The sequence below is a fragment of the Chiloscyllium punctatum genome, chromosome 15 (genome assembly GCF_047496795.1).
Source record: "Chiloscyllium punctatum isolate Juve2018m chromosome 15, sChiPun1.3, whole genome shotgun sequence".
Taxonomy (NCBI): domain Eukaryota; kingdom Metazoa; phylum Chordata; class Chondrichthyes; order Orectolobiformes; family Hemiscylliidae; genus Chiloscyllium; species Chiloscyllium punctatum.
In genome coordinates, this window is record NC_092753.1 from 79,907,009 (window position 1) to 79,934,390 (window position 27,382).

The window sequence follows — 27,382 nt, forward strand, 5'->3', positions numbered from 1 at the left end:
AAATGAAGGAGCAGGTCTTAGGAGAGGACAAATTTCTAAAAATTTTCAAAAATTTGCAACAAATGAACTACAGCAGTTCAAGACAGCAGCTCATCACTACCTTCTCAAGGATGGGCAATAAATGCTGTCCCAGCCAGCAACATGTCTGTCATGTCAATGAATAAAATACAAAAGCAGATTTCACATTTTGATGAACTACATCTGCTGCCAGAGCCTTTCATCTTATTCTCATTGATGAAACACGAATTGCCTGTTATTGTTGTCACAAGTGCTTACTGGATTTTCACATTTCTGCAAATGCACCAATCAGGGAGGGTCCTCTTGTGATGTTGTGGTAGTGTCCCCACCCCTGAACCAAGGCACCTGGATTCAAGTCCCACCTACTCCACAGGTGTGTGATGACATCTAAACAGGTTGATTACAAAACATCACATCAGGGTTTCTCAAAGAAATCAAGAATAAAAATAAAATAAAATAATCTGCCTTTAACTGGTGTTGGTCAACTGATGAATGATAACAGAACAAGGGGAATTTGCATTATTGTTCAAATGGCAAAGACATCTTTTATATTCATCTAATTAACATCTGACTGCAATGAATTGTCAGTTTTGATTACAATTTCAAATCTCTGGAATAAGGCTCAAATCAAAGACTTGACTCAGCATAAACCAACGCCTTGAAATATGGATTTCTGCACATTATTCCCCTCATGTTGAATTCCCTGTTACACTCCCACTGCACAAAGCATCTCATTCTTGCTGGTTTTCTGATGTTACCAGAAGTAAATTTCCTGTTCTTACACAGGATTTGGAGACCCCGGTGTTGGACTAGGGTGTACAAAGTTAAAAGTCAGACAACACCAGGTTATAGTCCAACAGGTTTAATTAGATCAGTACTTGGACCTCTACTTTTTGTCATTTACATAAATGATTTGGATGCAAGCATAAGAGGTACAGTTAGTAAGTTTGCAGATGACACCAAAATTGAAGGTGTAGTGGATAGTGAAGAGGGTTACCTCAGATTACAACAGGATCTTGACCAGATGGGCCAATGGGCTGAGAAGTGGCAGATGGAGTTTAATTCAGATAAATGCGAGGTGCTGCATTTTGGGAAAGCAAGTCTTCGCAGGACTTATACACTTAATGGTAAGGTCCTAGGGAGTGTTGCTGAACAAAGAGACCTTGGAATGCAGGTTCATAACTCCTTGAAAGTGGAGTCGCAGGTAGATAGGATAGTGAAGACGATGTTTGGGATGTTTTCCTTTATTGGTCAGAGTATTGAGTACAGGAGTTGGGAGGTCATGTTGCGGCTGCACAGGACATTGATTAGGCCACTGTTGGAATATTGCATGCAATTCTGGTCTCCTTCCTATCGGAAAGATGTTGTGAAACTTGAAAGGGTTCAGAAAAGATTTACAAGGATGTTGCCAGGGTTGGAGGATCTGAGCTACAGGGAATGGCTGAACAGGCTGGGGCTGTTTTCCCTGGAGCGACGGAGGCTGAGGGGTGACCTTGTCGAGGTTTACAAAATTATAAGGGGCATGGATAGGATAAATAGGCAAAGTCTTTTCCCTAGGGTTGGGGAGTCCAGAACTAGACTGCATAGGTTTAGAGTAAGAGGGGAAAGATAGAAAAAAAGAGACCTAAGAGGCAACTCTTTCATGCAAAGGGAGGTTCGTGTGTGGAATGAGCTACCAGAGGATGTGGTGGAGGCTGGTACAATTGCAACATTTAAGAGGCATTTGGATGGGTATATGAATAGGAAGGATTTGGAGGGATATGGGCCGGGTGCTGGCTGGTGGGACTAGATTGGGTTGGGGTATCTGGTCGGCATGGGCGGGTTGGACTGAAGGGTCTGTTTCCATGCTGTACATCTCTATTACTCTATGGAAGCACTAGCTTTCACAGTGCTGCTCCTTCATCAGGTGGTTGTGCAGAATAAGATTGTAAAACACAGAATTTATAGCAAAAGTTTACAGTGTGATGTAACTGAAATTATATATTGAAAAATACCTGTAAAGTACCAAAAAGGTTCGGTACCCATCGGGATAGCCTCAACCAAGACCTTGGGTTCATGTCACACTACAGGTGACCGCACTGCACTACACACGCACACTGACACACACCTACAGACCCCCTCATTCACAAGCTCTCTCTCTTATACACTCTCACAGACACTCAATTGGGCACCCCCCCATACCCACATCCATGTTTGTAGGGTGAATTTGTACTTGCAGAATTACATTTTATTTTGCTCAAAGACTGCATGGATAGAAGCAGTCTGAACACTGTGGTACAGACAGTCTCACACAGGGTATCTCACACCTTAAATGTGTGACCTGGGCCGACATGACACCAATTGTTAAAGTGCACTTGAGAGTGTAACTTTAAAAAAAGTTTGCGATTTACATAAGAACGAACTAAAACCAACATATTCATTCACTAAAATAATCCAGGTCTTTTTCAATATAGAATTTCAGTAATTCACACTGCAAACATTTGCGATAAATTCTGTACCCTATGATTTTATATTCTACAACCAGCTGAAGGAGCAGTGCTCAGAAAGCTAGTGCTTCCAAATAAACTTGTTGCCTATAACCTGGTGTTGCGTGATTGTTGTTCTTCGATAGTGTATTGTGTGTGTGGCTTTTTCTTGTTTTACTCAAACATGAAGTGTAATGTATAAAAAGAATCAAGACTGAAAACAAATCCACTCCTTTCATTATTCTCATTAATATTCCCAATTATACTTATTTTCTTCTGTAATATTTTAATTATAGGTATCAGGAAATTCCCAATCTCAACTTCCTTCCATTACCCTTTGCAACTAGTCACATGTTTAATTGTCACAGTAGAGTAAGCTATTGAGCAATTGACACTCACAACTCTTCCCAAACTTACTCTTATTTGATGAACAGTTGTCATTGCTAATTATGAGCAGAACATCTGGTGACTTTTCCATTCCCAATTCTAGGGCACCTATATTAATAGTCTACCTAAGATCACAATAACTGACTTAACCTCTGGCTTGACAAAGACACTCAGGATTCAAACATCTTAGTTATTTGCGAGATAAGTTTGCAACCACACTGGTAACCAAACCACAAATTTCAACACTAAAGGGTACAGCAATAGTTACTTTGTTTAGTCACTAATGCTCCAAAGAAGGAACATTTGCTGTGACAAAATGTTAAGTAATTTCACACTGAGCAATAAACAACACAATCAAACAGTATTGTAGCAGTCAATTATTTAAACATAGTTTAACACTTAATCTTGATCAGTACACAGTTTTAACTTCATGTCGCTGAAAGTGTCCTGCTAAACCCATTGGCATGGCAAGTGAGCATACTTGAAGTCAATTTGCTACATTACAATGATTTTCAATAACATTGTTATGGATCAGACCAACCCCCCGCCCCCACCCCCCCACCGCATCTTCTAATTACTTATTTTAGAAGTAATTAGAAGATGCGTTCCAGATGCAATTCATTTGGTCAAACTACAGGTGTACAATCCTTTATCTGTAATGCTCGGGACCAGCTGGTTTTTGGGATTCAGAATTTTTCGAATTTCAGAAAAAGTGGCAGTTTCATGGTGAGATTGTTAAAAATCTTACCAAACAGCAGATGCACTGTGAATAAAACAGGCCCTGAGACAGACTTAAGGCCTGCCAGTGCTGGGCCACGCCCCCACAAGTCGCATCTGAGTGACATGCATCGACTGGGTGTGAAGTTGGGTTAACTGTTTGCACACCAAACAACCTTGTTCATGAGAAAAAAACTTCGATAAAATCTTTGGATTTTGGAGCTTCCAGATTTCATATAAAGGGTTGTCTATCTGTACCAGATTTTCTTGGTTTTGGGAGGGGGTGGGAAGAGACAGAGATGTACAGCATGGAAACACACCCTTCGGTCCAACCCGTCCATGCCGACCAGATATCCCAACCCAATCTAGTCCCACCTGCCAGCACCCAGCCCATATCCTTTCAAATCCTTCCTATTCATATATCCATCCAAATGCCTCTTAAATGTTGCAATTGTACCAGCCTCTACCACTTCCTCTGGTAGCTCATTCCATGCAGGTATCACGCTTTGTGTGAAGACGTTGCCCCTTACAGCTCCTATCTTTACCTTCTTACCCTAAACCTATACCCTCTAGTTCTGGGCTCTCCCATCTCAGGGAAAAGACTTTGCCTATTTATCCTATCCATGCCCCTCAATTTTGTAAACCTCGACAAGGTCACCCCTCAGCCTCTGACACTCCAGGGATAACAGCCCCAGCCTGTTCAGCCTCACCCTATAGCTCAAATCATACAACCCTGGCAACATCCTTGTAAACCTTTTCTGAACCCCTTCAAGTTTCACAACATCTTTCCAATAGGAAGGAGACCAGAACTGCATGCAATATTCCAACAGTGGCCTAACCAATGTCCTGTACAGCTGTAACATGACCTCCCAACTCCTGTACTCAATACTCTGACCAATAAAGGAAAGCATACCAAACGCCTTCTTCATTATCCTATCTACCTGCGACTCCACTTTCAAGGAGCTATGAATCTGCACTCCAAGGTCTTTGTTCAGCAACACTCCCTAGGACCTTACCATTAAGTGTATAAGTCCTGCTAAGATTTGCTTTCCCAAAATGCAGCACCTCGCATTTATCTGAATTAAACTCCATCTGCCACTTCTCAGTCCATTGGCCCATCTGGTCAAGATCCTGTTGTAATCTGAGGTAACCTTCTTTGCTGTCCACTACACCTCCAATTTTGGTGTCATCTGCAAACTTACCAACTGTATCTCTTATGCTCGCATCCAAATCATTTATGTAAATGACAAAACGTAGTGGACACAGCACCGATCCTTGTGGCACTCCACTGGTCACAGGCCTCCAGTCTGAAAAACAACCCTCCACCACCACTTTGTCTTTTACCTTTGAGCCAGTTCTGTATCCAAATGGCTATTTCTCCCTTTATTCCGTGAGACCTAACCTTGCTAACCAGAACCTTGATGAACGCCTTACTGAAGTCCAAGATGGGTAATCCAAGATGGAGGACGGGAAAAATTTCTGGCTGTAACAGCTGCTCCTTTATAGAGGTATTGCATCAAAGTAGACTTGTTGGGCCAAAGTGCCTGCTTCCGCACTGCAGGGATTCTCTGGTGGGGGGAAAATATAATACCCCCTTCTACAAGACCCCAAAGCAACAGCCGAATACCAAAAATGAAAAATCCTGGTTCTTGAGAAAGTTTCACCACACCCATTCAGGCTGCTTGTATTGTTCCAACTTAAAATTTAAAGACCCCAAGGCCTCAAGCTGTTTACTCTAGTAATTCTGGTAAACACGCCCCTTAAAGCCACAGAATCATCAGACATAAAAATCAAGTTAACTTGCCCTGAACTTGAAATTTTGTTTCTGAAATTCATCTCTTGCACTTGATGTGTGTATTGCTAGGGCAAGAAACTGGATAGGTTATGCCAGGAAATAATAACGAGACGGTGTTCAATGTCAGCATGCTCACATTGTGACACAAAAGGGGCCATGATGCACTATATTAAATCAACATGTTGGCAGAAAACAAGATCTTGCAATGAAAATGTTGTCAATGTCACAGGATTCCCACTAAAACCACTATAGCCTCATTGACTCGGCAAACTGGAGATCAGTAGTTCGTATTATGCACACAATCAAACCAAAATCGGTACTGCTGCTTGTAGAGATCTGGAGGCACATGCTGCGTTCTAAGTCTGGCCATAATTACTGTAGTGTAGCAGGAAATGTGTAGAACTTAAGTTTGTTCTCAGAACACCAGGGAGAGGCAATAATTACCCTAAACTTAGTTCAAGTAAACTAAGCAGGTTGGATAATCAAAAACAACCCTCACAGTACACAGAGAAATTCTATAATGATCATTCATCGTGTGCTAATACTTTTCACACATTCTTCAAGGCTCTTAAACAAAATCCAGTTCAGACCTTAAAAGTACTGAACTAATCCAAAGCCCTAAGCAGTCTCAGTATATTTCTTGACAAGACATCAGCACAAAACTACCTGTAATCTGGCAAAATTTGCACAAAAGCCCTATTCTGTTCTTTCCCAACCTTCAAAGATCATGGCTAGTGAGAGAAATCATGGGTCAGAGCTTCATAGGCAATTTTGACTTTTATTCTGTCCTGAAGTAGAAGGGGAAAAAAGAGAAGGTATATTTTAAATCAATTACATACTAAACAAACAAGGTTGAATGAACAAAGTTTCCCCTGGCTGGAAAGACTAGAACAGGGATACAATTTAATAAGAAAAGAAAGGGACACCACTGAGGTCTGAGATGAGATTTTTTTTTTAACCCAAAAAGGTTGTGAACCTTTGGAATTCTCAGAAGGCTATGGAGGCTCAATCTGAGAATCACTAAGGTAGAGAGTGATACATTTCTTATTATCAGTAGCGCACAAGTTAGATGGGGTAAAAGGCATTAAAGTCCACCTTCAGCCATGTTCATTTGCAATGGCAGGGCAGTTTCAACAATCTGAATTAAACTCCTGTTCCTAACCAAAAATTGATGTGTGAAGAAATTTAAACATAAAAGGGAGGAGGAGGATTTCTCAAAGACCTTAATTGCTGCTCATACAAGTTCCATTATTGAGAAAACCTAAGTTATAGTTCTGGTTATATGCATAGGCTTTATATGACTAACACCTGTCATGAATACAGGCCATAGCACGTCTGAAATTAAATTTTTAAAGTTGTACAACATTTCAAAAAAATACTTCTCCCCATCAAACGTGCAACTTGACTCAAATGCTTCCAAGAAACGTTCCTTAAGAACATGTGCTGACATTTGCTACAACATTTAGATGCTGAATGCATTCCAATCCGATGGTGGTCAACTGTCCAGGTTAAATCTCAGTTGCTCAAAGACCTCTCCAAAGATAGAGAACATATTTACAATGAACATATTTCTAAGTTTAAGCCAGAATGTCATTTTTACCTCTGTGTAAATAAGGATTTCAGCGCAACTGTTCAGGTGCTTTTGTTTGAAGCTCACATTTTCAGATAGGTCCATATCTAAGTGTGCTGTTCTATTTAGAAACTAGCCTGACAATCCTAAGTGTTCAGCACAACTTTCTACCATTATTTTGGGGAATTAAATTCAGTATTGATTAATATGTATAACCTCACCTACACTTTTAAAATCATCTTGGTCTCCCCTAACACACATTTCACAGTACAAGGGTTACGCCAATCTTTAATCTGTGTCCAATTAGCTGCACTCAGCTAGAGTCCAAAATTGATCTAAACATCCCTGGGTCAAGAAAAACTAACACAAACTATGTTTCTCTTTGCAACTGAGTAATCTCATCTGTATCTCCACACCCCCCACTGCACCACCTCCCCTTTTGCCAACAGAGAGATTCCGGAGCTCTGTCTATTGATTCACTGACAACAAAAATTGCACTTGTAAAGTACTTTGAATTAATGTACATAATTTTTCAATCTGTTTCAGCTTTATACCAAAACAGATCAATCACAATATGTTTGTTCCAACTACCCATGTTACACTAATTTTTAAAAATTGATGGAACCCATTTTGCACACTTCATATTCCTGATCCACCAATTTCTGATTGAAGAAAATGGACATTAAGTGAATAGGAGGGGTTAAATGCCCTCCTCCCAATTTACTTGCAGGATCAGTCATGCTTTCAGCAGAAGTACTGGTAGGTCTTCTATATCACGACGGTCACATTCCTGTGCAACCCTGCAGTATAGAAAAATCGCACTTTAGAAACAGTGCTTAAAGTGTTGATGATGTAATTGTGTTATAGCCAACACACTTTAAAAGTTTGTGCTTTAGAAACAGGCTCTTCAATTTGTCAATTGTATTACAGCGAATGCGTTTGTTATAACAGAATGAACTGCATTTGAAAAGACAAAAGGTATCTGTACCTACCAGGAAATCCATACCTTCAGCAGAAAGAATTTTCAGAAAATGGGTAGGGGGTTCAGAATGTGGAAGGATATATACTGTACCAGATGAACACATGGATAGGCTGCAAAAGCTGGGATTGCTCATACAATGCCTTCAGACAGCACAAAAAAAGAGGAAAAACACTTTTCAGTATCAAGTTGGCCTTTATTTAAAAGAGAATGGAGAATATAAATATGGAAGCCTTGTTAAAACTAAGCAAACAAGTTAGACCACACTCGAATACACCCTGCCCTTTCATCTAAGGAAACATACTAGCATTGGAGACAGTTCAGAGAAGGTTCTCTTGCTCGATTGTAGATATGGAGTAATTCTCTGATGCAGAGGTTCAGCAAGTTGGGCCTGTACTTGTTGGAGCTTAGAAGGAGGAGAGAGGGTCATTTGAAAGATACAAGATTCTTAGGGGGACTTGATGGGTACTTGTAGAAAAGTTGTTGCCCTTTGTGGGAGAATCTAGCACCAAAGGACATAAAATTTCAGAACAAAGGGTCACTAATTTAAGAGAGGTGAAGAAGGATTCATTCTCTCAGAGGGTAGAGAATCTATGGCACTCTTTATTGTGGAGGGCTGTTGTGGCAGAGTTACAAGATTATTCAAGACTGAGACAGACAGCTTTTTAATCAGAGAGGGAATCAAAAGGTAAGGGGAGAAAAGGCAGGAACGTATACTTAAAGATAATTGAACGGCATTGTAGAATCAATAGGCTGATTGGTCTACATTTGCTATCTCATCTCATGAAATGGTCAGTAAATATACAATGCAAATTTAAGGTGTTGCCAAAAAAAAGGGGAAACCTTTTATTAAATATAGTGATATAAACATCAAATTGACTTGTACACAACCTAGCACATACCCATCCACCAACAGCATGCTGTAGCAAGTGTGTACAATATAAAGATGCACTGCAGCTAAGATTTCTTTGGCAGCACTTAGCAAACCTGCAACATCACTCCTTTCTCACCACACTCTCCCAACAGCATAGTGCATACCTTCATCATTAGACCATAAGACATAGGAGTGGAAGTAAGGCCATTTGGCCCATCGAGTCCACTCCGCCATTCAATCATGGCTGATGGGCATTTCAACTCCACTTACCCGCATTCTCCCCGTAGCCCTTAATTCCTCGAGACAACAAGAATCTATCAATCTCTGAATCATACACAGTGCAACAGCTCAAGGGTAAATCAGGAGGCGGCAATACATCCCACGAATGAATAAAAAGGTATTGCAATCCACAGGAGGTCTGAAAAAGGTAATGGAAAGCAGATTTACAAAAGGAAAATCTTTAGAACTATGGCCAAAGAACAGGGCAGCAGGACAAATAGGATGAAGTTCAAAACAGCAGTCATGGGCTGTATCATTCTAAGAATTTGAAAGATGTAACTGAATGAATTCAGAGACTAAGCAAGAACCCTGAAGAAATAACAGAATCATCAGCCCCACTGCATGTTTCAATAAGAATAGAATTCATAAGCTTGTACATAATCAAATTACAGTAATTAGGATTATAATAAAGGTGGTCTTGCACTGAAAAACTGCACTTGTGTAGTACAACAACACTATAAGTGCAAAAGAGGTAAACTAAAGCCTGGAAATTCTGATCAGAATCAGAAACACTATTTCAGAGTCTAGTTAGCTTAATAAAGACTTATTTTTTTGATCAGTTCTGCCCTACAAATTTACTTTTTCGCAATGAAATAGAGAATAATCAAGGAAACAGCGAGGATCAAAGTGTAAACCACACCACCTTTTAAAGCAGCCTGTCACAATCTGTAGATTAATGCCCAGCAGCCACTTGGATAGATATTGTGAAAAGTTACGTGAGGTAAGCATGAGGGCAGTATGCCAGGTTGGTGAGGGGTGTGGTGTAATGGCTATGTGGATGAGTGCTTAGGATTGGTTGAGGATTGGACTGGATGGAGGGGAGTCAACAGGGGGTCAGTTTAATACCTACTCATGGGTTAGAGCACATTTTGAATTTTCAATTAAGTTTAAGTCAGTCATAACCCTCTGAAATCTCTAACCCTGAAAGACCTTTCTGGGGGATTCCAGACCAAGATTAATTCAAAAGAATTTAAATTTCCTGGGCAGTTCTCAAAGTTAGTTGAATTTAAATTTTTATATGATCCCAATTCATAACTCCAATTTACCCTGCAGAAACTATCCAGCTATCAGAATGTCTGGGCAACACTCCCTGCATTATATAACTGATAACTGTTCATTCAGCCATGACACCTTCTATCTTTTGGATCTTCAGCTAGCTATCTCTGCTTTAATTGCTGGCTTTAAAAGGTTCTCCTAAAACCACTGCCACAGTGGCCTTGTAACCCTCATGTTTTTTTCCATCACATCAGCAATAGACAGTTTCCACAGCCCCCAAAATTTATTGTGCTCAGAGACAATGAACGACAAATGAAAACACTAGAGAAATAAAAGTTATGTCAAAACATAGATATCATTACACTAGGGAATAATCTTGAGATTGGGTTCAAGGCACAAAGTCAGAAAGCAGATCAGCTTTGCCCAGGTCAGGTGTAAGTGGGGGGAAAAATAAACTTACACTTCTTGATCAGTAACGGGATTCAAATTTTGTTTTATTATTTAATTGTTCTACCCTGTAGTAAGATAATGAGAATCATTGCAAATTAGATTCTTTACTACCACAGAGATTTTAAGAAATGCAGGCAAAACTCTGAATTTCATGACGTTTGTGACAATGATTGCATAAGTATTTCGAGCTTTAAGCAGTCAAGGACTGTCAGGAATCTTAGACTACACAGTGATAATATAAAACAAGATTACGATGATGAAGGACAAAATGCAAAAGGAAGACTAAAATAATAAACTGGAGAAAAACGCTTAAGCTCAAGAGAACAACTTTCCTGACAAACAAGGAAATAGAACAACAATGTGAAACGTTTAGTAGTGACCAATAAAATCCAGGACAAGAACTGACTGACCTATCATATAGGAATAAAGTAGTCAGGGGAAAATTAAAAAACATTAATTACTTAAAGAATGCCAAAAACATTGTATAAAAACGTACTTTGTTTAAAAAAAACCTGAAAATCTTTTCAGGAATTTGATTATGAAATTTAACAGTATCAATTAAAACAAAAGGGTGGGACTGGGTCACCAAGGGATGCACAGGTGAATCACTGCTTATGGTAGAAATATTAAATTATTCTGTGTTAACTTACCAGAAAACTAACATGGTAGACTTAACATTAGAAGAGATTTACATAAATAAAAGGGGTTGTAACTAATCAAATTCAGCTAAGACACAATCTCTGACCCAGACCATTCTATCAGTGTAAAAAATTTTAAAAGTTGTAAAAGAGTTCCTGTTACATCTGGGATTTAGATATTTGCTATCCATAAGTAAAGAACATGGAACAGGTACAGGTAAGATAAAAACAGAAAATAGGAGCACAGGTAGACCATTCAGCCTTGCCTCAGGATCCATTTTAGAATTCTATACTTCACACATGAACTTGGTTTTGTTAATCTTGCCTTCTGTTCTCATTTAATTATTAAAAATTTTCTCAAACCTGACTTTCCCCTTTGTGTTCTGAACACTTGTCTCCTGAGCACATCTGACATCTTTGGGCATTACACTTCCCATGTGTTTAAATGTTGGTGAAATAGTTGTTTCAAATGTGTGAAATTGATCACTTATTCAAGCACATTGAGAAATCTTCACAACTTTGATCATGCCTCCATACTGTATTTCCTTCCAGCACTGATGTATCAAAGCTTTAGTCCCATTTAAGGTGCTTACAAGAAGCAGTCAACGCATTTGACAGCTTTCACTGGCCGATCCCTAACTTTCACTCATTACTCTGCTTGTTCACAAAGTTAAAAATCACACCACACCAGACTATAGTCCAACAGGTTTAACTGGAAGCACTAGCTTTCGGAGCACTGCTCCTTCATCAGGTGGTTGTTGAGTACACAACTGTAAGACCAAATTTAGAACAAAAGTTTACAGTGTGATGTAACGGAAATTATAGATTGAAAAATACCTTGATTATTTAAGTCTCATCTGTTAGAATGACCATTTAGTTTCACTTCTTTCATATGTGAATCACAAAATTTTTAAAAACTTACACTCTCAGGTTAACTTTAACAATTGGTGTCAGCCCAGATAATGTGTTGAAGATGTTCGCCCCCTATGTGCTGCTCTCTGTGCCATAACGTTTAGACTGATTCTAATCTAAAAGAGTTAACAGAATCTTACATGGATTCATGCTGTTTTGAGCAAAGTACAACATTACTCTGCAAGTACAAATTCACCCCACAAACGTGTCTGTGTGCATGTGTGTAGCGCTATGCTGGTCACCTGTACTGTGACATGGAGGCCCTCCCTGTGGGTACCAAACTACTTGCTTACACACTTCTTACTCTACTTCTGCATACACAGTGAACAACACTGGTAAATCAGCAGTATCCTCACTGTATTCCTCTTCAATCACATTCAGATCTGACCATCTCTAGTCCAACACCTGCAACTTTTTATATATATAAATTATCAACTCCAATTCAAATAATATTCTTTTACATCCTATTAACATGATACAGTTCATTGTTCCTCAAATTTATGAAAGAAAACGTATGTTATATCCTATACTGCTTTTGCACAGAACTCTCATTTTAGTTCTTGCTCTCAATCCTCAAACACAAATGCATAATCTTTTCTAAGACATTGCCTCCATTTGCTTACCAAATAGGAATTCTGATTAGAATTTTTCAGGCATGAAACAAAGCTATAAGCAATTAATTTTTTTTACAAGGATAAAAATGATGACACCTGTAGTATATTGCAAATTTAAGCATTTTGTTGTATTATCTGCTCTGCTGGGGAGGCGCAAATTGTTACTTAAATCATGGATGTCAGTTTAGAGCCGACATGACTTTTTTCAGTGCAAAACAAATCATGAAGATAGTGATAGGTAGAAGAAAGGAGATATGCCAGATCCAAAGGCAGAAATTGCAAAGGACTTCTTTTCCTGTTTTGCAAGGGGAATCCAGCACATTTCAATGAGATCCAGGCTACAATGCCACTTTACAATCAGTGTCATACTAGTCACTAACCGGTTAAATGCCCCATTTCTAGTCAAAGTACCATGAAAGTCATTCAGAGCCAGATAGCATGTAGGAGCAGATGAAAGCATAATTCTCCATGTCATCGTAAAGTTCCAGATCAAGATTGTGCAGAACTAAAACTACTTCACAAATCCAGAAATTTTCCAATGTACACAATAGACATGGGAACAAAATCAATATTATTGAGCAGGAAAATTCAGAGCTTCATCCCAAGAGCAAAACAAACTGCGCATTAAAAGGGTTGAAGACATAATTCCAAAAGCCACAGTAGTCATGAAAATCAGATTCTCAACTTAAGTGCTTCATTAACACAGCTGAAAGTGTTTGTTGGCTTGGAAGATTACTCCAAGTAGTTGCAAGTCACAAACCCTCATGCAAAATTGACTAGTTGTTAACAAATATCAGTATACCTTTGCTCAGTGAAGTTGGTCCGAGAACAGAATATAATGATGCATTCCATTACTTAGTCATAGTTGAAGAAAACAAAGACTCCCTAATATGAAGGTGCCGGTCTTGTACATCACAGTCTGAAGTTAAAAATCACAACACCAGGTTATAGTCCAACAGCTTTATTTGGAAGCACTAGCTTTTGGAGTGCTGTTCCTTCATCAGCGCTGGAGGAGCAGCAGCACGATGAAAGCTAGTGCTTCCAAATAAACCTGCTGGACTATAACCTGGTGTTGTGTGATTTTTAACGGATGTGAAGGAATTGGCTTAAAAGCATACAGTTAATCTGGGCAGAGTTACTTACAGAAAGCATCAGTAATAATGTGTCTGACATTGAGAAAATGCTGAGAGCACAGACTGATCTTTTTACAATAGGACCAAATGATAAAATTATCTTAACTTCAGCCTTGTGATGTCTAAAGGACGATGTGCATGCAGCCGACATGGTTATGCAGCAGCAGGCCGGTGGACTGTTCAGTTAGAAGATATAAATAACGAGCTGAATAGATTAGAAAGTACAGGGCCAATTAAAGGTGAAAGTTGTAAAGCATGTCTCAGAATTAGAAATTATCAACTAAAGTTACTTTCATTCCATAGTCAAGCTCAAGGAAAGTAGAAATTAGCCCATGTTATTTCTTTTCAGCGGAAAGACAAGATTACAAACTGGATAAAACTCAAGCCCATGCCTAATACCACAAACATCAAGACATGTGGCGCTAGAAAAGCACAGCAAGTTAGGCAGCATCAGAGGAGTAGGAGAGAGTCAATGTCTCGAGCATAAGCTCTTCATGAGGAATGTGATATGTAGCTGAAGGGTCCCAAGGAAGAAGATAAGGGGTTCCTCCTCCTATCCTCTTGGGGTGGCTTGGATTTCATGGTGGAGGAGCACAGGACTTGCATGTTCTTGGCAGAGTGAGGGAGAGAGTTGAAATGGTTGGTCACAGGGCAATGGGGTTGTTTGATGCACATTTCCCAGAGATGTTCCCTGACATGTTCTGTGAGTTGGCATTCTGTCTCCACAATGTAGAGGAGACCACATAGACAGCAACAGACACAGTAGATAGACATGTTTAGATGAGTAGGAGAATCTCTTCCAGCTATGAGAAGATCATTTGGGGAATTGAACAGTGGTGAGGGTGTAGGTGTGCGCAGGTTTTACACCTCTTGTGGTGGCAAGGAGAGGTGCCAGGTGTGGAGGATGGGTGGGGAAAAAAAAAGAGATCATATACCTAATGAGGGAGTCATGGAGGGAATGGTCTCTGCCAAATGCAGAAAAGGGAAGTACAACTCTGGTGAAGGGGTCAGATTGTAGGTGGCAGAAATGGTGGAGAATAATGTTATATATGGGTATTGCTGGGTGGGGGTTGGAAGGTGAGGACCAGGGGGGTGTTCTATGCTTGTTGTGGTTGTTGGGCGCAAACGTGGGAACTGGAGGAAATGTGCTGGAGGGCATTGATGATCCTGGGGGAGGAGAAATTGCAGTCCTTGAAACAGGAGGCCATCTGGGGCGTCTTGGAGTGGAATTGTTCCTCTGAGGGATTGAACAGTTCATCAACTTCACTACTACCTTCCACCCTAACCTCAAGTTCACCTGGACAATGTTGGACACCTCCCACCCCTTCCTGGACCTCTCAGTGTCCATCTCCGGTGACAGACTAAACACAGACATCTATTTCAAACCTACCAACTCGCACAGCTACCTAGACTACACCTCCTCCCACACCCCCTCCTGTAAAAAACACAATCCCTTACTCCCAATTTCTCCAGCATTTTGCTCCCTAATAAATGCACCATACTGTGTTTATCTTTTCAACTTTCCAACACATGTACATCCTTCCTTAGGAAGACAATATAGTGTACAGCATAAACGCCCTACTTGTGTATTTAATTCCCCTCAATGATAACATTCTATTAATGTTCCTCATTATTTGCTGTACTTGCAAATTAACCTTTTTTCAATTCATGCAAAAGGACACAGAGATCCTTGTGCCTCTTGCAGCTCTGCATTCTCTTAGATAAGCTGCTTTTTATATTAAAAAAAAACCTTCCTGCTAAAATGACCAATTGCACATTTGAGACAGAGAGGGACGGAGGAAAAGGCACTTTTCAAGGTAACCTCAGCAGGTACAGTAACTTAATCCAAGCTGATAGTATCACTACGCATCACAAACCAGCTGTCCAACCAATTAAGCCAAACAACCCCCCTATCTTTACATCAAAATTAGCAATCATACCTTCAGCACTTTCATTCAATTCTTTTCAAAAAAATTGTAAGAACAGTTGAAGCTCCAGCACTGACCCTTGTAACATACTGCTTTTACATTGTGCCCTCTTCAGTTTCTGCAATACTGACAAATGCCTTCTGCAACCTAAACATATAATTCTGGTTCACCTTTATCCACGGCAAACATGATTTTCCTTTCACAAAAACATGCTGAAACTACTCAATTATTTTCATTAAGTGCCCTGCTATAACTTTAATAACAACTACTAACATTTTCGCTATAATCCATATTAAGCTAACTAGTGTGTAGTTTTCTTACATTTGATATTTTCCAACCTAATGAAACCTCACCCACATCTAGGGAATTGTGGAAAATTAGAAGCAATATATGAATTATCACACAAATCACTTCTTTGAAGACCTAAAGGCGAAGTCTATCAGGACCCAAGACTTGTCAACCTGCAGCTCAAATTTGCTCAGTCCAACCTAACTCATGATTATGACTTTCTAGAGTTCCTCCCTTTTCCCAATTTAGTTAATTCTGGGATTCTACTTGTCAATAGAAAGAAGCCAGATAACCTTATTTTTTTAAAAAGTGTGGGAATGAAGTAGTAAGAAATTGTTTGTTTCATGACTTATTTTTCCCCCATGGGACATGGGTGTCACTAGCTAGGCAATCATTTATTGCCCATCCTTCTTGTCCATAAGCAGGTGGAGTAGTGCTGTCTTTTTGAGCTACTGCACGATGTAGGCTTGTAATGCCTACATTCATTCAATGTCAATGGATCAATGGCTAGAAATCAGGCTGATGTGCACTTGGAGGGAAACAAAGTTCACAGTACTGCCACGGTTGGTAGTGATCATGGGTATGGTCAGAGATTTGCTGCAGTGCATTTTGTAGATGCTACACACTATTGCCTCTGTGCCACTTTTTGTCAAATGACATTTATGTCAGATACTCAATGATGTGAAGAAAAAACATTGAACATGTAAACTATTCTGGTGGCTTCATCCAACCTATTAAATTTTCAGGTATTCTTAACTGTTGCCATTTCTCCCACGAGTTCAATTAATTCTGCTGTAATCTATTCACGCCTGTGGCCTTTCCATTATTTATCACACCGGTTGTGATGACTCCAGATTCAAAACAATCAACTTCTACATCATCTGGCTTCCTGATTCCAAAGTTAATTCTCATTCGCCTTCCTTACGTACATTTCTTCAACACAGTCAATGAAAGGCTTATCCTGTGCTGTACTGTCTGTCATTACTCCAAGCGGGTTAGTCAATCTCAACTGTGATTTAAGTCAGTACATGTGTCTGTCTCTTACACAACGAGGAGTTCCACAATCCCATGTAGCTCCTCCAAAACACAATCTCCTGAGTTCTTTGCTCAATTTTCTACATATTTCCCTTACCCATTTCCTTACTTTTCAAAAACATTATCAGCTATGCTTTCTTTTTGCATCACCAGATTCAGACAGTGTTTCCTTCAGACACAATCTATTATTCTCAATTACCTAACATTTCTGCCTTGATTTTGTAATCTCTTTTCTGAACGTCAACCGCTCCAAATTTTACTTTTTACTGTAAGATACTATTCTTTACTCTAAGAAATTTGATCACATTGAAGGTGTTCTCTGAATCAGCATCAGCGAAGGATACTGGAGAATAATTTTTCACCTACTGTTTCATCAATATGTACCCAGTGGATTGATTAGCAAATTGGAAATTTCACACTTATAGAGTAAGAATTCACTGTAGAGTTGTCTTCAAGCAGTTAATATTCATGTGCAATGTAGACAAATTCTGTCACCATTCCAACCTCCCACAGCTCATCATATAGGTCTACAAGACCACACAAGCCAAATGTTGGAGTAAAGTGTTCAAGTTTCAGCACTGACTCCCAGCAGAAATATAATAAATGATATGTCAACCTTAATATTAGAAATTAAGCAGTTAAACTTAGCCAATAAACAGTATATTAATATTGCACATAAATCAAATTGGACCAGAGTCAGTTGCATGAATTATAACACATTTGTTCAAATAAAATGAAACAAAACAGAAGGTGCTGCAGAAATTCAGCAAGTCTGGCAGCATCTACGGAGAGCAAACAGATTAAACATTTCAATTCCAGTGACCCTTCCTTAGAAACTAGACAGGAAAGGTTAGGAAAAGTTGATATTTATGTTGATGACGGAAGGTGGGGAAGGAGAGAGAAGACATGTGGAGATACAGATCAGTGAGAGAGAGATTAAAAAGAGGTACGGCATATAGAGGGATTGTTGATAGTAAGCAAGGGAAGGACAGAGCTGATTGGTGATAATAATGGCTATGAGTACTTGAAATGGGATGGCTGGGCTGAAAACTATTCCATGACAAGACCTGGAATTGAGGGGGTTGGCAATAAACAGGAAGAAGGTACCCATGCTCTAAATTTTTTGAACACAAATGTCAAGTCCTGAAAGCCTTTCCGTTTTGTTTCAGATCTCCAGCATCTATCGTTCTGCTTCATTTCTTCAAAATGCAGGAATGCCGAGGACATACAGCTCATGCTCCACTCCAGCTTCTTCCTATTATTCCCCACCTAAATCTGCTATTGTAACCTTTTTTTTAAGGTTACTTACAGTGTGGAAATAGGCCCTTCGGCCCAACAAGTCCACACCGACCCGAAGCGCAACCCACCCATACCCCTACATCTACCCCTTACCTATACTACGGGCAATTTAGGATGGCCAATTCACCTGACCTGCACATCTTTGGACTGTGGGAGGAAACCGGAGCCCCCGGAGGAAACCCATGCAGACACGGGGAGAACGTGCAAACTCCACACAGTCAGTCGCCTGAACCTTTATTTAATTAATTCATGCAATGTGAACTTCACAAACTGGGCCATCATTTATTGCCCATCTCTCATTGCTCTAGGTCATGGGGAGCTGCCTTCTTGATCTTCAGTACATCTGGTGCACAGGGCTCTTAGGGAAGGAGGTTCAGGATTATGACCCAGCAACACCTCAAATGCCTTGCTAGCTTCCTCTTCAATTAATCTATACAATTTGCTTCAACTATTCCCTATGAGAACTTATGTGAATGGCCTCGTTATGCTCTTCTTCACAAGGGGAAGCATACTCTTGACATCCCCACTTTGTGTAAAAATTTGTCTTAAAAATCTCTTGTTGGCCACCTCTCAAGTCTCCATTGAAGAAAACGGGTCCTAGTCTGTCAATCTTTTCCTGTTAGCTACTCCCACATACTTCTGATGTCATCCCTGCAAATCCTCTCTGCACCCTTTCTGGTGCCTCCATAGCCAAATAATACTCACATGGGGCTGATGGATACCACACAATAGAGTCATAGAGATGTACAGCATGGAAACAAAACCATCAGTCCAACCCGTCCATGCCGACCAGATATCCCAACCCAATCTAGTCCCACCTGCCAGCACCTGGCCCATATCCCTCCAAACCCTTCCTATTCATATACCCATCCATACACCAATTGAATCTCATTCATTTGTGAACCACTTACAATTGTAAGTGCATTGAACCTCTAACATGAAGTTTGTGCATAGCAAAACAAACAAAAAACAGAAATTGCTGGAAAAACTCGGTGGATTTGGCAGCATCTGTGGAGAGAAAGCAGCATTAACGTTTCGGGTCCAAAGACTCTACTGCAGAGCATTCTGAAGGAGGGTCAAGGGACCAGAAATGTCAATGCTGTTCTCTCTCTCTTTTGACCCCTTCCCCCACCCCAACAAACTTGCTGAGGCTTTCTAACTATTTCAATTTTTTGTTTAATTACCAGTATCTGCACGTCTTTGATTTTTAGTAATGACAATTAAATAGCTCCTACATTGCTACATATTAGTATTCCTTACAAAGGAATAAATAAAGTGTCTACAAAACAAAGCAATGAGTTATGGTCTCTTTACTCAGTACTTCTGTTCACAAATTTAACTGACATTTAGTTCTCACTTTAACTTCAATTGTCAGTATTGCAAAAATAATAAGCTTCAACTATTGAAGAACCAAGTGCAAACTTTTGGCAATTTGCAAAATTGATGAACCATGTGAATTATGCAAAGAATACTGTACACGCATTCTCAAATAATTAGTTTTTAAAATATACATTCTTGCTTGATATCCCAATTTTAGTTCAATCCAGGCACTCCAAAGTCAGGAAAAGGTATAGGATTCTGTGTTTTCTCAAGTCTCATGATTTACCTTTACACTAAAAGAAGTGTAAACGCCAATAAACCTTCATCTGGCGTAATTAGATTACAAGAGGAAAGGTCAATAAATAATTAAGAGTAAAATTTTAGCATTCTGCAGTTTATTACTATGCTGCTTCCAGTTGTGTTGCTGAAGGCTGCAAATGGATGTGTGAAGTTGGGTTACTAAATTACATTTCAAAAAGGATGACACTTAGCATTTAACCACATTGTTTTCAGGTGGCTTTTGGTATTACAATTTAAAATTGCACTTAGTTCACACAAATTTTTGGATTGAATCATAGAATCCCTGCAGTGTGGAAGCAAACCTTTCAGTCCGACTCCACATCAACCCTGTGAAGACAATCCCACCCCCTTACTCTATCTCTGTAACCCATTTCTCATGGCTAATTCAACTAGCCTGCATAACTCTGGACATTATGGGCAAATTAGCATGGCCAATCCACCTAAATGTGACATCTGTGGTCTGTGGGAGGAAATCAGAACACCCGGAAGAATCCCACGCAGACAATGGAACAGCACAAACTTCAAAAGGCCAGTCACCTGAGGCTGGACTTGAAATCAGGTCCCTGGCTCTGACAGACAGCAGTGCTAAGCCACTGTGCTGCCCTCAACTGACTTGATTGTATTCCTGATATTTACAAAATCAATGTAGGAACGTGCAAGAAAATGGAATACAAATGCATGGAGCTGGAATACAGTGCAGGCCAGTGCAAGCTCTCACACACTTCGCGAGGAAGAATACAGGCATAGACTGGGAAAGGCTTTAGAAATCTGAAGCACAAAGGGATTTGTTAGTCCTAGTTTAGGATTCTCAAAGTTAACATGCAGATTCACTTGGCAGTTAGGAAGGTAAACAGTGTTAATATTCATTTTAAGAGGGCTAAAAAACTAGAACAGAGATGTACTACACAGACTATATATGGCTCTGGTCAAACCACTTTTGGAATAGTGATCAGTTTTGGGTCCTGTTCCGAATGATAGATACGCTGGCCTCGGAGGAAGTTCTGAAATGGCTTACAAGAATTATCCCATGGATGAAGGACTTACCAATATGAAGAGCAGTTGAGGACCTTAAAGTTTACAGAGAAGAGATGGGAATCTCACTGAAACTTAAAGAATATTGAGAAACCTAGATATATTGGATGTTACCATTAGTAGGGGAGACTGGAGTCTGAGGACACAGCCACCGAATGAAAGGATCATCCTTTAGAACAGAGAAAAGGAGGACATTATTCAACCAGAGAGTGGTGAATCTGTGGAAATCATTGCTGCAGAAGGCTGTGGAGGCCAATTCATTGAGTGTATTCAAGACATAGATAGATAGGAGATTAGAAAGGGGATCAAGGGTTATGGGGAGAAAGCAAAGAATGGGGTTCACAAAGATATTAGCCATGATTAAACAGCAGAGCAGACCCAAGGGCCAAATGGCCTAATTCTGTTCCAATATCTTATGGTCTAATGGAATTTTGTGCTTAAAAAGACTGTTCATTTTCAGTATCATGATTTTTTTTAAAAGTACTAAGATTCCTATAGAAACTTTACTTGGTTCACACAATACTTTAAAATCTCACTTAGAACATGAATTTAGAATTTTGTTTTGTGCACTCTATATAAAATTTGAACCATTAGGGAAAAAAAGCATGTGGCTTCATTGTTAAAACTCAATCTGAACACTGTCAAATTTAGATTTCATAAGTATGTTTATTTCCCCAACAGCTTTTCTTTTGCAATTTAGTGAATGTGACTACATATAAATAAGCATGTAGTGTTATCACATTGAAATAATCTGATCACAGATCTCTAATAAATCATTGCCTCAATCAAAATCTTCCCAATGTCATTAGCGCTCAACCAATACATTGCTATAGAATAAATCATACTATACAGTTGAATTTTGGCAAGACTTGCCAGGTTATACTGTCAGTTGCATCATCATGATTAATGACCATAATTCTACCCAAATCTCAAGGTGGTTGGCTATTTTGCTGAAAATTCATAATCTGTTCAGTACAATATTATATTTCAGATTCCACTGAATACAAACAATACATCCAAAATGACAAGCACCACCAAATTTCAGTATTGAAAAAGGTAGGAGTTGCGAACACAGATTGTATTGAATAAATAGCCAGGTTCAGACAGTTTTAGACTCGTCGAATGAATTTTTTTCTTAAGTATTAGAATGGGCGGCGAACCGATCGCGACTTTAGAAATAAAAATATCTCGTTTCATTCGTTTACTCCCTCATCTTCAAACAGCATAATTCAAACAACAGGCTTGGATTTTTCATATTTCGGATTTAAATGCTGCTCCATTATGCTTAATTGAAACGACAGAAATATCTATCATACTTCAGGGTTTCACGCGCTACTCTTCGATTTCACAAATTAAACGTCCTGCAACAAATAATACTCCCGAAATCAAGGATCGGCAATGTGGAAAAAAAAAAGCGAATACTAACCCCCTTTCATATAATGATTCAAAAACACTTGTATCAGATTACACTTATTATTATTCCCATCTCCCTGCGACCAATCCACCCTGCAACAGAGGAGCTGGAAAGGGGAAAGGGAGGTACAGGGTCTCAAATGATCTCCAACCCATTACTTTTGGTCGCTGCCAGCCTCCCAGGGTCCCAAAAACAAAATCGCCAGGCAATCAGGCACACAAAAAAAAATTCACCTCGACAATAACATGCAGCAAATAACCTCATCAAAGTCTCCTCACCTCCCTCCACAGTAACTGACTTGCCTCTTACTTTTCAAAAAGGTCTGCCAGCAAAGCCTGCGTTTCAAAAGGCAGATTGCTCAAGGCGATGAGTTGCCACAGTATGCATTAAAAAAAAAGGGGAGACATGCCTGCAGCAAGCAGTGCCTGAAATAACAGGAGGCAGTAATCCCCTGGCTGTAGGGAGAGCCATTGCAGGGGCTGGGAGCCGAGCCACTTACCTCATCTCGGAGAGCGCCGGCGGAGGGTCGCTCCTCAGCAGCGGCTCCACGGCCTTCACCCCTCCCTCTCCTTTGGAGTAGAGATATTCTTTCGATCTGCCGGCTACTGGGTGTGGGTGAGATAAGGAGCCGCCTCTCTCTCTCTCTACGCCTGTCCCTCCACCCGTTGCCTAGTATCTGAACCTAACGCGCTCACTCTCTTTCTCGTTTTCTCTGTCCCCGCCCCCTCTCCCCGCCGTACGTTACCCGACGCGCCCGAACAACCAAACGGAAAGGACGCGCCGCTACCTCGCTGACTGACAGGAGCGGCGCCCTATCGGAGGACGGGTCGCCGCCCATCTCCGCGTAGAGGAGTCCAATCAACAGACGCCTGGCCAAGCCAGCAAGTTTGGTTGACTCCGCTTTCCCCCCTCCCCGCCACGGCCCGAAAATCCGCTTGTCCGGAAGAAGAGTTACACCCGAAACGTTGACTTCTCCACCTCCTGATGCTGCCTGATTTTACACGTTCTTCCAGCCTTCTGCCTGTCGACTGTGCTCTCTATCTCTCCTCGACCTGACTCGTTGAGTTCTGCGGAGCGCATGCCTGTTTGAGTGACAGCTGATCTGACCATAGAGAGCGCGCGTTTGCCCGTCGCACTGCCGGAATGAACGAATTGGGTGTGAGTCTGAGGGCGGTGCTTGCATTTGTGGGTGGTCAGGTTCGGTTGAAACAATGAAGTGACCATGACGACGCTGTGGATGTGCTGTGGGCTTGAGTTATAATTGAATAACATTTAACTTCGCTTCATATCACCGCTCCTTTCTCGGTTTTAGGAAAGTTCACCACTCTAGCCGTATCGAGGCAATTAATAATGCAATATTTATCAATATTTAAAGCATATTATCTTATATAGAGTGAATGGAGTAAGGACGACTGTAGTAAGTATGTTATTTCCCTATCCTATTTCTGTATGTGCACAAAGTATCTTGGTCGTTTATTTGCTTCAAATTATCTATGCAAAGTATTGTATTCCAAGAGCATTTTTGTCAACATACCACTGCACATGAAGCAATAATTGATGTTCTCGTACATTTCCTTTTTTTTAAACTGGCCTTTAGTTTCAATAATACTGCTGCAGTGCTCCACCACCATATGAGACTTGTCAAATAAAAACCGAAAGAACCGTAGATGCTATAAATCAGAAACAAAACCAGAATTTGCTGGAAAAGCTCAGCAGGTCTGGCAGCATTTCTGCAGAGAAATCGAAGTTAACGCTTCGGTGCCGGTGACCCTTCCTCAGAACTGATATAAGATTTGTCACTCAGCCTGACAATCTAACCTGTAGATTGTTCTGCATGGGTAGTGTACCTGTTCCTGCCTCTAAACTAATAAAGCTCAAAGAAACAATCATTTTTATTTTTCAAACTGCTTGTTTCAGTTGTTCACTTTCTACAGATGGTGATGAAGGCACATAATTATTTGAAATTTGCATCATAGGTAAATAGGTTGATTATGAAGGCAATTAACATACTTGCTTTCATTGCTTAGACCATTGACTATGAGTTGGGGCATCATGTGTAGGTTGTACAGGATATCGGTGAGTCTAGATTTGAGTGGTGCTGGAAAAGGAGGCCACCTTGGGAGTACTGTGTAAAGTTGTGGTCGCCGAAGGATTTTATTAAATTGGAGAGCGTTCAGAAAAGATTTATCACAATGTCACTGGGACTGGAGGGTTTGAGTTAGTAAAAAAAGGCTATATAGTCTGGAGTGCAGGAGATTGAGGAGTAACCTTAGCAAGGTTTATAAAATCATGAGGGACATGGATAAGGTGAATTGTAAAAGTCTTTTCTCAAAATTAGGGGACTTATTTTTAAGGCAAGAGGAGAAACATTTAAAAGGGACTGAGGGGTAATGTTTTCACACAGCTGGTGGTTTGTATGTGGAATGAATTGTCTGAGGAAGTGGTTGATGCAGGTACAGCCACAACAGTTAGAAGACCTTTGGACAGGTACGTGAATAGGAAAAGTTGAGCCAAATGCAGGCAAGTGAGATTGGTTTAGATTGGGAAACTTGGTCGCTCAGATGGGTTGGAACTATGGGTTTGTTTCCATGCTGTGTGACTGTAAATGTGGAAACAGAAACAGTCAATGTTTTAAGTCTGATAAAATTCTTCAGAATGGGAATGGACTTTGACATTGGTATTCAAGGCTTTCACAGTTACTGAGAATTTAGATCTGGGGAAATTTTTTTGGTAGTTACAGGATTTAAGTAACATGAGGTACAACAGGGTTTGAAAAGAAAATTTGAAATTTCCTTAACTTTGTGCTGGGTGGAACAGAATATTGGTGAAGTTAGCAAAATAGAAAGAAGAATTTGCATTCCTTTGGAGTTTGAAATAGTTCTGAGAATCTCATAGTCAATCCAGTATCACAGAAGTGCTTTCACTGATAAATATTTTTATTCAACTGTTCAGCCATGTTAGAACACATGTTTTGAGTAGATGGGATTTGAACCTGGACCTTCTGGTCCAGAGGTAGGGACACTATCATTGCAAGGAGAAAGTGAGGACTGTAGATTCTGGACATCAGAGTCAAAAACGTGTGGTGCTGGAAAGGCAGAGCCAGTCAGGCAGCACCCAAGGAACAGGAGAGTCAACATTTTGAGAATCAGGTCTTCAGCAGGAAGAAGAGCTTATGCTCGAAACATCAACCCTCATACTCCTCTGCTGCCTGACCGGTAGTGTTTCTCCAGCACCATACTTTTTGATACTAACATTGTAACACAAGAGCCCTGAGCAGAACATGATTTCGCTGGGCTACGGGCTCAGCACGTTCAGAGGTCGCCACTCTGCTATCTAAATGCTGTCTCTGATATTGTTAGAAAAAGTGGCAGCCAATTTGTGAATGTAAATACCCATAAGATGGGCAAGTTAGCTTAGATGGCTTGAAAATGGTGCAGAGGCGCACCAACAATATGGATTTAATTATCCTACCAATGGAGTTCTCTCTTGGTGTCCGCTGCAAAATGAAATCAAAACATAAGCAATATGAGCAACTCTGGTATTGACGAAGTCACATAGAGAAAGAGACCAGAAATAGAAATGAAATGATGAGCAGATGTTGGTTGAGTGTTAGATATTGACCAGAACATAGGTGAAATCCAGCGGTTTATAGTCATAATTCTTTTTAAAATAGCCTAATTCTTTTAACAATTACAAAACTATCAGCTGATGCTCACTCACAGTTTACAAAGCTGAAATCAGTGGTTGGCCTTTTGATAGAAGTAAACTATATTCTATATCTCTTCACTTTACGTCAAAGGTTATGGGGAACAGGAAGGAAAGTGAATTTGAGGCCAGAATCAGATAAACCATCATTGAATGATGGAGCAGGTTCAAGGCATCAACTGGTCCCCTCCTCCTGCTGTTACTTCATATGTTCATAAATGTATGAAGCATTTACTTATTCTTCCTTACTTGGTTTGCTGCTTTGCATCTGATGGTTCTATTTGTGATCTCAATGTCCTATTTGCTCTTTAAATTGCTGTTATGCACAATAAAAAGCAAGACTTGTCATTGTCAATGTACATTGACAAAGTGGTCTATAATTGAGATTAATCTGCTCAATCCTGTGAGTGGACTGTAAATGTACTAGCTCTGTTCTTTATCTTGGCAGTTTCCCAGAAGAAGCAACATTGAACTAAAGGTATTAATATAACTTTGAATTAGGTGACAACCATTTAAATATCATAGTCACGTAAAAACATATTATCAAGTTGAAAGAAAAGGCACATAATTCCATGAAGATTGGCAGATCAGCAAATTGGGCTGAATGTAGAAATCAGCAAAAATTGACTTAAAAAATCTAAAGAGAGAAAGTGGAACACGAAACAAAACTAATTCAAAATATTAAAACAAAGAAGCATTTATGTGAAAATTTAAACAAGAAATAATTGACGAAAGCTAAAATTTAGTTTCAATTCAGGATGGAGTTTGGCTTGTGGTGGGGACTTGCAGGTGGTTATGTTCCCATGCACCGACTGTCCCTGTACTCCTGGGTGGTCAACATCACTGGTCCAAAAGGTACTGTCAGAGGAGACTTAATGAGTTAATGCAATGCATCTTGTTTATTGTACACAATGCTGTCATTGTGTGTTATTGGTGAAGGAAGTGACTTTGAAATTGGTGAATGTAATGCAATTCATGCAGATGCTTTGTCCTGATTGGTGTTGAGCTTCTTTCGTGTTATTGGAACTACAACCATCCAGCCAAGTGGATCCATCATTGTCTTGACTAAAGCCTTGTAGTTAGTGGAAAGACAATGAAAAGACAGGAGGTGAGTTTTTTATTGTAGAATTCTGGCCCTGATATATTCCTGTCACCACAGTTTTTGTATGGCTAGTCAAGTTGAGTTTCTGGTCAGTGGTAATGCCCAGGACATTAATAGTTGGAGATTCAATGA

At 40.0% G+C, this 27,382-nt stretch overlaps 2 protein-coding genes across 17 annotated transcripts in view; one reads left to right on the forward strand and one right to left on the reverse strand.

The window, feature by feature from the left end:
• itsn1 (intersectin 1 (SH3 domain protein)) overlaps nt 1-23,522 on the reverse strand; it is a 203,961-nt gene extending 180,439 nt beyond the window's left edge. For 3 of the 7 annotated variants that reach the window (XM_072585594.1, XM_072585595.1, XM_072585588.1), the window contains exon 1: nt 22,943-23,101. The gene's annotated coding sequence lies outside the window, so the exon portion shown is untranslated. Of the gene's footprint in view, nt 1-9,075; nt 9,100-22,721; nt 22,743-22,942; nt 23,102-23,230; nt 23,376-23,421 lie in introns of those variants that run through there. The other 4 variants (XM_072585590.1, XM_072585589.1, XM_072585592.1 and 1 more) reach the window with 4 other exon arrangements.
• cryzl1 (crystallin, zeta (quinone reductase)-like 1) overlaps nt 22,943-27,382 on the forward strand; it is a 97,607-nt gene continuing 93,167 nt past the window's right edge. For 2 of the 10 annotated variants that reach the window (XM_072585596.1, XM_072585600.1), the window contains exon 1: nt 23,444-23,601. Coding sequence is in view for 1 of the 10 variants with exons in the window: in XM_072585601.1 (XP_072441702.1) it covers nt 23,587-23,601 (15 nt within the window). In the remaining 9 variants the exon portion in view is untranslated. Of the gene's footprint in view, nt 23,059-23,440; nt 23,602-23,624; nt 23,865-27,382 lie in introns of those variants that run through there. The other 8 variants (XM_072585603.1, XM_072585605.1, XM_072585599.1 and 5 more) reach the window with 7 other exon arrangements.